The sequence below is a fragment of the Vigna unguiculata genome, chromosome 7 (genome assembly GCF_037176805.1).
Source record: "Vigna unguiculata cultivar grain cowpea cultivar isolate G323 ecotype 2 chromosome 7, ASM3717680v1, whole genome shotgun sequence".
NCBI lineage: Eukaryota > Viridiplantae > Streptophyta > Magnoliopsida > Fabales > Fabaceae > Vigna > Vigna unguiculata.
The window spans coordinates 2,181,423-2,193,266 of NC_140798.1; the positions used below are offsets into that span (position 1 = coordinate 2,181,423).

Here is an 11,844-nt window from a genome sequence, read left to right on the forward strand (position 1 = left end):
CTGTTTTAGCTTTTGTTGTACAATGAAAACAGTCATAATTTCAAATAGAGCTAGATTGCTCCCAATTTACAAAACAGTTTCATAGTATATGCTAATTTCCAGTCGCATGTGTTAATTCCTTGTTATTTCCAGCTGTGTGTTGTGGTTTTTGTTCAGTTGAAATTGGATATTCAAATTAGTCTATACTTGGTGTGTATACACATTTCCAGTTGCATGTGTGTTAATTTCCAGCTTCATTGTGTTTTTTAATTAGACACTCAAATGGATCTTAGAGTAACTAACTTCCATGAACTTTTAGATTGCAAGCATGCATGTAATGTTTGGAGCGTGAATTATAAGTTATTAGGATCCTAAGCCAGTTCTAAAATTTGAATTTGCTTGTCATATTTATTTAACATATCTGAGTGAGTTAGCTTGTTAGAACTTGTCTGTTTTGTATTTCCCATTTGTCAGTTATGTGTAGGTTGTTTATATTTGAGTGAGTTAGCTTGGTAGAATATGTTAACTTATCTTTACTGTATTACCTATTTGTCACTTCTGTGTAGATTATTCCTTTTTTTCCCTGAGTATCGATCCTTATAAATTTCTTATTTGGGTAAGAGATGATTAATTTCTAAGCATTCTCTCTATTTTCACAAAACGCCGTTGTCGTCCATTGTTGTCTGCAGTTGTTTCTTGTAGTTCTCTCAAGTAAGCAACAGATTTGGCTTGTTTTTCTGAGGAATGGAGAACCCAACCAGTCTTGGAGGCAGATTCCTCTTGAGGAGTTGCCTCCAATCTCCAATCTGAATGGTTTTTGGATTCTACAATCGAAAAAAAAAATGGTTTTTTGGAAGTCATTTAGCTATCCGAAAATAAAAAAAATGACTTACAGCTTCTACAATCTTTCTATAATCTAGAACAGGTCCAAGAAGAAACTGCCTTAAGTATGAATTTGTTGAGCTTTGTATTCTGGGCCAAGTTTCCATGATTGTTGAAAAGAAAATTGCAGGAAAATATCAACAGACAAAGATGAACAGATGTATGAACTGTGACAATATGTGGAATCCCAAATGTTAGGGACACTTGGACCATTCAGAACTTGTAATTCCTTTTGACGAAAAAAGAAAAACTAATTGTATATTTGTAAAGGATTTAATGCTTGAAAATATTCTCAGAAGTTGATTTAAAAAAAATAAAAAAGAAATTTTGAATCCCATATGTGGCCATTGCTTCCTGCACCCCCAATTTTCTTGAACCCAATTTTGGAACATGTGTGATTTATCCAAACGATTGTTTCGTGGTTCGGATGACGATGTGTACTATCTAAAGGAAAAACTATGGAAAAAGAGGAGGATAGGTAGTTGTGGATATGTCAAGTTTTTACTGTAAGAGAACGATTATACTTAAAACAAAACTGTTCTCTTAAAATGGTTACTCTAAGAAGTTAGTCCAAGCCTCCAAATTTGGAAGGTGAATAGAAGTTTTATAATGAAAATTACATGAAATATCTAAGTTTAAAATAGGTAATCAAGCACAATATTTTTACTTAGTCTAGTAAGTTGCTGATATTAATTGGTTTTTATACAAGAGTGTGATAACGATCAAGTCATGCATGATTCTACAGTGTTACTGTTTTGGCGTCAAACTTGTATGTTTTATTTTGTATCTCATTCTCCTAAAACTTTTGCATGATTACTTGGGTTATTTACATTTCTCACAATTCAAGAAAATGACACAAATTCAAGTCTTACACGCTATCTATCCATACTACGACTCTTAATAACAAAGATCCTACTTGTCCATAGTTATTTGAAAATATAATTGTTCCACAAATTTTTTTATTATATCTATAATCTTTCATTGTGTTCTTCTGTTTTGTTTGTGTTTTTTATTAAAATCTCTAAAAAGTATGTGAAACATTTCATCATTCTTAACGATAACAAACTTTGATTGATGAAAAGTAGTGAATGATGAAAGACCAAAACTTGATATGAGAGTCTATTGCTATTGCAAGTTGAAAAAAATACTAGGATGTTTCAAAGTTGGGTTATATGTCTGGTTTAAAATACAATTGGTTTTAAAAAGATACATATAAATACATACTTTTTATCTTTTACAAAAAAAATGTTCACTATTTTATGCTATAGTTACTGCTTAATATTAAATGTCAAGAATGTCTTTCTTCGTGTTTGACCTAAAGGAAAATTTACATATAATAACCTCTATAATTTGTTGCTTAGGGGGAGAGGAGCAAATGTGCGTTAAGTTTGTAAATTGCATGAGTCTTTTCATGGTTTTCAACAATCTATCTTCATGTGTTTGAATTAACACACTCAACTAAATTGTACAAATTATTCAATTTTTTTATTATATCTTTCGTGAAAAATAGTCATGTATTTAATTGGACATATTAGATGATATAATTGTAGAAAATATATATATATATATATATATATATATATATATTTATAAAGGAGATGGTGTAGTATTAATTGTGTATAAAATATCATAAGAAATGTGTTATATATAAACATAAAGTTAACAACAAGTAAATGAGCTTATGCTAATATTTCCTTAAACTGATAATGGTACGATTGAGAATTTGACAAATAAAAGCTAAAAGTGTAAATATATCTGCAATTAGATCCAAAGGAACAAATGGTAAATATATAGTGTCAGACCAATAAAATAACATTTTTTTCTGTATTTTTGATTCGTTCATGAAATACAAAGTTGCGAATAATATGAACAACGTAACAAATTTTGCATGGTAAAGTCTCTGTTCCATAAAACATAAGACAAATTATATTAGAAGGTGATAACATGATATAATTTTTTATAATATGGACAATAACTTGTTAAAACATTTATATTTATATTATATTATGTAAAGAAAATTCTTATACATTTCTTTTACAAATTTATTCTTAAATAATTATTTTGAATACTTTGTTTTAAATTAATTTTTTCTTTATTTCACTGTTTTTTTAAATTTAATCATGTATTAAAATTAAAATAAATTTTTATAATAAAAAGTTATCTACGAAACAAATAAGTTATCTACAATGAAATTAAGTTATCCATATTTACTTTTATAACTATAATAAAAATAATGATTTTATTCTTCAAGTTATAATAAAATAAATAAATAAATAAGCACATAGTGTACGTGTTTTTACTGATATTAAAAAAGTAGATTATTTGTCATGTGTTGAATAATTTACTTTTATTTTTAACTTCAAAATATACTTAAAATTTTATTTATGGGTAAATTAATATTATGATAAATAATTATGTGTCCCACATGACACTAGTTTTGTAATTAATAATTTGTTAACCGATAACTCAAGCTTATTCTCTCTCGTAGTGGCCTTAATCTATTTTTTAATTTTAATTTTGAAAGGTAAAAGAAATTAAAAAGAAATAAAAAACATTCGTCGCCTGAGAGATTTGAACTCTCGCGGGGAAACCCCATGTACTTAGCAGGCACACGCCTTAACCACTCGGCCAAAGCGACTTGTTTGACAAGTGAAAGAAAACTATATATATTACGCGTTTTGAAAAATCTACAATATGCTTTTATAGTTATTTTCATTGAATTAATCATATCCTACAAAATAAATTTAGAAATAAGTTATGTACATATAATGTGTGTGTGTGTGTGTGTGTGTGTGTGTGTGTGTGTGTGTGTGTGTGTGTGTGTGTGTGTGTGTGTGTGTGTGTGTGTGTGTGTGTGTGTGTGTGTGTGTGTGTGTGTGTGTGTGTGTGTGTGTGTGTGTGTGTGTGTGTGTGTGTGTGTGTGTGTGTGTGTGTGTGTGTGTGTGTGTGTGTGTGTGTGTGTGTGTGTGTGTGTGTGTGTGTGTGTGTGTGTGTGTGTGTGTGTGTGTGTGTGTGTGTGTGTGTGTGTGTGTGTGTGTGTGTGTGTGTGTGTGTGTGTGTGTGTGTGTGTGTGTGTGTGTGTGTGTGTGTGTGTGTGTGTGTGTGTGTGTGTGTGTGTGTGTGTGTGTGTGTGTGTGTGTGTGTGTGTGTGTGTGTGTGTGTGTGTGTGTGTGTGTGTGTGTGTGTGTGTGTGTGTGTGTGTGTGTGTGTGTGTGTGTGTGTGTGTGTGTGTGTGTGTGTGTGTGTGTGTGTGTGTGTGTGTGTGTGTGTGTGTGTGTGTGTGTGTGTGTGTGTGTGTGTGTGTGTGTGTGTGTGTGTGTGTGTGTGTGTGTGTGTGTGTGTGTGTGTGTGTGTGTGTGTGTGTGTGTGTGTGTGTGTGTGTGTGTGTGTGTGTGTGTGTGTGTGTGTGTGTGTGTGTGTGTGTGTGTGTGTGTGTGTGTGTGTGTGTGTGTGTGTGTGTGTGTGTGTGTGTGTGTGTGTGTGTGTGTGTGTGTGTGTGTGTGTGTGTGTGTGTGTGTGTGTGTGTGTGTGTGTGTGTGTGTGTGTGTGTGTGTGTGTGTGTGTGTGTGTGTGTGTGTGTGTGTGTGTGTGTGTGTGTGTGTGTGTGTGTGTGTGTGTGTGTGTGTGTGTGTGTGTGTGTGTGTGAGAGAGAGTTCTTTAGAGAGAGAAAAATTTACTAAAATAGAAAACGAAAAGTTTAATGGTGTGTTTTTATTTAAAAAGAAAAAGTACAGAAATGATGATAGGAAAAATTATGTAATAGTCTGAGACTTGAGTTTTTATTCTCCATACTTGTATGAAAAAAAATTATAAATGTATTTTGGTTCACCATCAAATTGATGTAGAATGGATTGGAATTAATTTTCTGACCTAGAATCAATACGTATTTGATTTTGAAAATCAATTAAAAAATAAAAAATTGAAATTGAATGAAAAGTAACTGATTCTTATTTTTCTACTGATTGTTACTGTTGCAATTTATCTTTTTTTTTTGTTTCTATTTCTATTTAATATGAAACTCATATTTACACTTTAAACTTTTCATATTGGATTATAATGTATTTCTTTAAGTCTTTCATTAAGAAGAATATTTAACTGTAATATTATTGGATTATCATATGACACAACACTAGTAAAATGTAAATCTAATTTACATAAAAAATTAAAATCGTATTTAATATAAAACCTTAATAAAATGAATTTATAAATTTGTTTTCTTACATCTCAATTTTTTAACTTTATTCTGTATAGAACTTAGATTTATATTTAAATTTTCAAACATGTAAAATATATTATAATTATCAAATTTTGACACCATAGAAAGGAAATTGAAATTTTCCACTACAAGACTTGTATATTAGACCTTTTGTTTGATGATATTGTTAGATTCATGAATGAATAATGTTTAAGAATTAAGAGGATTTTCACAATCCCACAAAGCCACATTGTTTGACTTGGTTCAGAAATGACTTAGTAAGTGGCTAAGTATTAGTGGTCTAAACATCATCACTTCAGTTCACTCTCCACAAACCTATCTTTTCAGTCAAACCCATTACCCTCATTTCTATGCTTTCTTATGCTTTTTCACACCAAACATTATATACTCAATTTTTCCATCAAATTAACATTCATATACAACATTGCATAATTTAGGGTGTTTCTCATATAAGATCATTCATATAAATTGTATTATACACGTTCTCGTGTTAAATATGATCATAATAATTACCGAACAAACTTAAGATTACATACAAGATGCTAACTTATGAAAACACACGTATTGTCCTTATGAAAACTATTATTATTATTATTACTTTAAATTTTTTCATTTTTATAATTTTAAAGTTAATTGTACTTTCAAAAAAAGTTAAATTACCATTACGAAATTGAGTTTTGATAAAGAGTGACTGAAAATTTGTTAAATTTTGCATTTTCTGGTGTTCTTTCCCATGAACTTTTCCTTAGTTCTTGCAATCATGTTTTGTTGAGGAAAAAGGTCAATATTATTCATTATTCAATTGCCTAAAGTTCAAACAACCAAGCGTCAAATTTATACAAAAAAATGGTGTCAAATATGTAACCTAAATATTCTCTTTTACAGAACAGAAGTCCATGCTCAGCTATGTGCTCAATTTTAATAATTAAAAATATCATTAATTTATTTAACTAATGCATGCTCATCCCAGCTAATCCGGCTAAGTTTGAGGGATTCAGATGAGTTTAGTTAAAGTTTGATACTTTTAAAATAAATTAACTCCAACTAACTTAAATTTATCTAAGTTAATTACGATGTTTTTCTAATTTTAAATTACTCGTTATTAAAATTTAAGTTATTTATAATTTAAATTATGAATAATCGATTTCCTATAATTTAATTAGATTACACCCTGTTTTGATTTGAATTATATAATTACTTATATCATGTTCTGAAAATAAAAATGAATACAATAGTCTTATAGTATAAATGAAATTCGTTTTCAGATTCCACATACATAATTTTCTCTGAACCTCTTATGATTTATAGTAAATGCACATCGTCTTATATTTTATTCATCATTTTAATAAAAATTTTATATTTATATGGTTATAATTATTTTTTTACCTAATTTTCTCATATTTTGGATCATCGTTCCATTAGTAATCTTGATCCGTTTATTGCCTATAAAGAGGCAACCGACACCCAAAGAGATCTGTACATTATTGATTGACTTGTATCAAAAGACAACTTTCCTTGCATGTAGTGATTACTTCGGAAATCATGAAATTATGTGTCGATGAACAAAAATGCCAAACGAGTGGTACACCGAATGTGGTAGAGTTCTACCTATTGATCATATGAAGATATGTGTGTTAGCAAGGAGCCAACTTTTAAAGTTAAGAGTCTCGAAATATAAAGATATGTGGATTAACTATTCGTCAGCCTTTAAAGTTCCGAGTCTAGAAATATGAAAATATGTGTGCCAATGATCTACCAGCCTTTGAAGTTGCAAGTACCGGCCTTTGAAGTTGTAAGTCTATGGTGTCTGGAAATATGAAGACATATACATCAATGATCCCAACCGGGCAATCACCTCAGTGGTATCATCAGGTAGGCAACACCGAACTGTGAACGGTGAAAGAGATAAATAGGTAATTTTGCAATTAGGATAAACAAGTTAATAATCAAGTTTAAAAAGTAATTAAGTCTCAATTAAGTCAATCTTAATTAAAGGTATGTGTAGAAAATTATAAATACAGATAAAATGTTTTTGTCATTTTTTTCTTGCATTTTTTACTGTATTAATTATTTGCACCGAACAATACTTGATTGATTTAAGCATTAGACTCTTTTTAACATGTATTTTGATCGAATGAAAGACTAAATAAATAAGAATGACATCAGACTCCAATCAATTAGAAAAACGAATAAATAACATCGATATGAATTGAACAACTTCGATGAAATTTTAAAGACTAAGTAATTTTGTTTAGATAGACGTTAGCTTCGTTAGTCCCTTAAACCCCCAAAACAATATGTTTGAAAAAATTAAATTTTTAGAAATTAATTTTATCTTAAAAATTATATTTTGTTTATAGAAAGTAATTATGGTGTATTCCACACCAATTCCACTGCAACGCGTCATGGACCACACAATCTTTATTTACAACGATGCTCCCGTTTTTACTTTTCTAAATTAAAAAAAGTTTCATAAAATAAAAATAACCGACAAGGGAGGAGTTTGAACACCGTACACTATGTATTGTTGACTCTTCGTTTAACAGAAAGAGTGGTCACTGTCACCGTCGAGTTGAATCGCTGTTCGTCACGGAATCTCATAGTGAAGAATAAAATAAAAGCACTACACGTTTTTAAATCACTTTAAATTTATTTTTAAAGTTGGCATAACAAATTATCTATTGTTTTTGTTTAATTCTTATGTATTTGAAAGAAAAAGTTAAATAAATTATAATTCCTTATAAGTATTATCTATATTACATTCAACAGTGTCACATATTTTTAAACTCTAAATTAAAAATAATTTAGATACACGTTTTTAAGTTTTTCATATATTATAAAAGTAAAGTTCTATGATAATTTTAAATTTTAAATTAAATATAGTAAGATGGTTGATCTTGATCATATTATCTTAAAAAACTTAAAGTTGAAAGAAATATTATTATAACTAATATCAATAAGTAATTTTTTTTAATATAATTATTTATCTATTGTTAAAAACGGAAATACATTATTTTGGATTTTGGATGTGATTAAAAACGAGATGAATCAAACTCGACACTAAAAATATATGTAACTATAAATAAGTATGACATTATATTTATGTAAAAAAGAAAAGTGAGACAGTATAGTTTGAATGTTTGTTTTAAGAACTGAAACTAACGTTAAAGCAAATTCAAGAACCTAAACTACAGAAACTAAAATACAAGGTTAAAATTACAAAAAAAATAAGTAAGAATCACGGTCTCTATGAAGTACACACTTAAACCTATATTTATTTTTCATTCACTTTACCTAATATTTCAAAATTTAAAAAAGATTTTGAAAACAACATTAAATTGGGACCCAAAATTACAACAGACATTTTGTTCATGCTAACGAAATTGGTGGGCATGTACTATTTAGAGCCACTGCAACTAAACCAAACCCTCTTTTCTCTCTGTTCGGTTTTGGAGTCACCACCGGCCAAACAGTTACAACACCACTTCTAAGTTGAAACATCCCTGTTTTCCAACATTGTATAAGTCCACACCAACATCACATCTTCTTTCTCTGTCTCTCTGTCTCTCTCTTTTTTCTATAATCTTCTTCTTCTTCTTCTTCCATGGCTGATGCCACCAAGTACATTCCCATAAACTCAGACCCCAAGAGCCTCTTCTCCATTCCCAAAACCAGAAAAACTCTAACTTTTGCCTATGCTTTTACTTTTGTCTTTGTTGCTTTCACTGTTTTCCTTGCCTTTTGCCCCTCTCCAAACACTTCCTCTCCCTTCTTCACCAACATATTCTCCTCCACTGCTTCCTCCACTTCCTCCACTTCTGCTTACAAGTCACAACTCTCTTCCATTTTCTCTTATTTCTTTAACACCACCACTTCTTCTTCTTCTTCTTCTTCTTCCAATTCCTCAACCTATGTCACCACCACCGCTTCTAGATCTACCAACACCACTTTTCAATCTCATTCAACAACTAAAAAGCCTTTTAAAGCAACCCCTTTTGAAAACCAGACTCAAACCACTCCAACTACAAGCAACATACCCACCAATCACACGCCAAAACCGCATGATCATCTTGTGAATAAAAAGCCATCAAGTGCTTCCAATCATACACGAGTTTCTGGAGGGGGCGCAGAGAAAGGAGTTGTGCGTAGTAATTACACGGCTTCCCTGGTGAAGAAAAAGAAGGATGGGAACAAGGAAACGGATTCGAGGGTGGAGGATGAACATATTGAGGCTTTGATCAAATGTGATTTTTTTGATGGGGAATGGATTAAGGATGATTCTTATCCTCTCTATCAACCGGGGTCTTGCAATCTCATCGATGAACAGTTCAGTTGTATCCAAAATGGAAGACCTGATAAAGACTATCAGAAATATAGGTGGAAGCCAAAGAGATGCAGCCTCCCAAGGTAAGAGAATATGGTCAATTTCTGTTGTTTTGGAACCTGTCGGTGCTTAATGTTTTGACTCCATTAACGATTTTTGTGTTGTGATTATGCATTATGAATACTCAGTGTCTCACATCACTCGGGATTTAGGATTAAAACTTCAATTATTCGACATGAACGTCAAGACAAGACCATCTAGGACTTGCACTTATGTTGTATGATTTAGTTTTGGATAAAATTGAAGTTTCATTTCAATAAAAGGCATGCTGATCTTTAGTTGAAAAAACTGTATTACGAAATTACAGAGCAAAATTTCAATTTTGGTCAGAGAACAAGACCAGAAATCATCAAGGAGTTGCTTTTATGTTTGGTCCTTTAATTTCTAAGGTTTTTCATTCGATAGTGTTTGTGTTTTTTCCAAATTTGACAATATTTTGTTGTCATATTCATCTTGGTGTTTTGCGATGGTGATGTTCAAAGTTGTTTTGGGAATGTTTCTTGGGTATTTTGGATCCTAGTTTGTTGATTTGCTATGCAATTTGTTGTTGTAATTGCTGATAGGTTGGACGGACATAGAATGCTGGAAATGTTGAGAGGCAAGAGGCTTATTTTTGTTGGTGATTCCCTGAATAGGAATATGTGGGAATCTCTCATTTGCATCCTAAGAAACTCTGTGAAAGACAAAAGCAAAGTATATGAAGCAAACGGAAGAGTCCATTTCAAAGGGGAAGCTTCTTATTCATTCATATTCAAAGTAAATACCTAAGTCCTTCTATGTTTTCAATTTTTCTTCTAATGGTGTTTGCTTAATTGTTACACTAATTGCTTGCTAGGATTATAACTTCTCCGCGGAGCTTTTTGTGTCCCCATTCTTAGTTCAAGAATGGCAATTTCAAGTAAAGAATGGAACAAAAAAGGAAACACTTCGTCTTGATTTAGTTGGTAAATCTTCAGTTCAATATAAACATGCAGATATAATCATCTTCAACACTGGTCACTGGTGGACTCATGACAAAACTTCCAAAGGGTAAACTAAACACTTTACAATTTCTCTTAGATTCGATTGCAGTTATGTGTTTTCATTCTAAGACCTTGTTAACTAACATGTCCAAGAAAAATTCTAGGAAGGACTATTACCAAGAGGGAAGCCATGTCTACAATGAACTGAATGTTCTGGAGGCATTTCGCAGGGCAATAACCACTTGGAGTAGATGGATTGATGCCAACATAGATTCATCAAAGTCTATGATATTCTTCAGAGGCTATTCTGCTTCACATTTCAGGTACATGTGGTGGTGTGTTTGGATTCATCTAGGATGATGATCCAACATCATGATGAATACTAGTTAACATGATTTTAGTTCATTCACTTTGATACATTATTGTACTAAAGAACAAGAAGATTGACACAAACACTTGTTTGTAATTGTACAGTGGGGGGCAATGGAATTCTGGTGGACAATGCGACAGTGAAACTGTGCCAATCAAGAATGAGAAGTACTTGAAGGAATACCCTCCTAAGATGAGGGTATTGGAAAAGGTTTTGAAGTATATGAAAACCAAAGTGACCTATCTAAATGTCACTAAAATGACAGATTTCAGAAAGGATGGTCATCCTTCTATTTATAGGAAGCAAAACCTATCTGCAGAAGAGAGAAAATCACCATTGAGTTTCCAAGATTGCAGTCACTGGTGCCTCCCTGGTGTTCCTGATGCATGGAATGAGATTCTTTATGCTGAGCTTCTTTTGAGACAGTATCAGAATCAGCATCTGAAGAAAAGAACATAGGTAAACTAAACTACAAATTACTTATATTGAGTGAGTTTTGCTGAAAGCAGAACCACATGCAATATATATATATATATATATATATATATATATATATATATATATATATATATATATATATATATATATATATATATATATATATATATATATATATATATATATATATATATATATACACACTATTCTTACCCTTTCTACAAAAGTATAGAGAGAAAGGAACAAACCATAAGAACAAGTTTTTCTAGATTTGTAAAGGTTCTTCACAAGTTCACTTGTTGTGAAAATAGTAAAAAAAGAGACTTTCCTTGAAAGTTTAAACTAAATGAACTTGTTCATGTGAAGTGTAGAAGTTAGTTAGGACATGGAAAAGGATAGAAGAATATTATGGGTGGTAAAACTTGTCGTTGTAAACCACCCTCTAAATTTTGTTTGTGAAGGTTGAGTTCTACTGTAATGTTCACTTTTATGTAACAAATTGTTCAGTGAATTTGTTTTGTCGTTATTATTTATTATTCATAGGATCCGAATAACATGTAAGTAAATTTTAAGTTTGGTGAGAGGAAATATAATTAATTTATATTCTTTGGAA

General features: G+C 31.1%; 1 protein-coding gene and 1 non-coding gene across 2 annotated transcripts; one reads left to right on the forward strand and one right to left on the reverse strand.

Annotated features, from left to right (window-relative positions):
- Positions 1-3,417: 3,417 nt before the first annotated feature.
- Positions 3,418-3,499, reverse strand: TRNAS-GCU (transfer RNA serine (anticodon GCU)). Its single transcript has one exon. It is a non-coding gene; the product is annotated as a tRNA-Ser (tRNA).
- A 4,995-nt stretch (positions 3,500-8,494) lies between these two features.
- Positions 8,495-11,844, forward strand: LOC114191633 (protein trichome birefringence-like). The gene is made up of 5 exons (XM_028080932.2): positions 8,495-9,484; positions 10,025-10,217; positions 10,297-10,490; positions 10,588-10,746; positions 10,898-11,844. Exons 1-5 carry the CDS (start codon positions 8,682-8,684, stop codon positions 11,250-11,252), a joined length of 1,704 nt encoding a protein of 567 aa, XP_027936733.1. The 5' UTR covers positions 8,495-8,681; the 3' UTR covers positions 11,253-11,844.

Excerpts from the sequence above, each read along its gene's own strand:
- LOC114191633 (XM_028080932.2), top strand. The coding sequence starts at position 8,682 with ATGGCTGATGCCACCAAGTACATTCCCATAAACTCAGACCCCAAGAGC. Across the intron at positions 10,491-10,587 it reads CATGACAAAACTTCCAAAGG|GAAGGACTATTACCAAGAGG; the intron begins GTAAACTAAACA and ends GAAAAATTCTAG. Across the intron at positions 10,747-10,897 it reads TATTCTGCTTCACATTTCAG|TGGGGGGCAATGGAATTCTG; the intron begins GTACATGTGGTG and ends GTAATTGTACAG.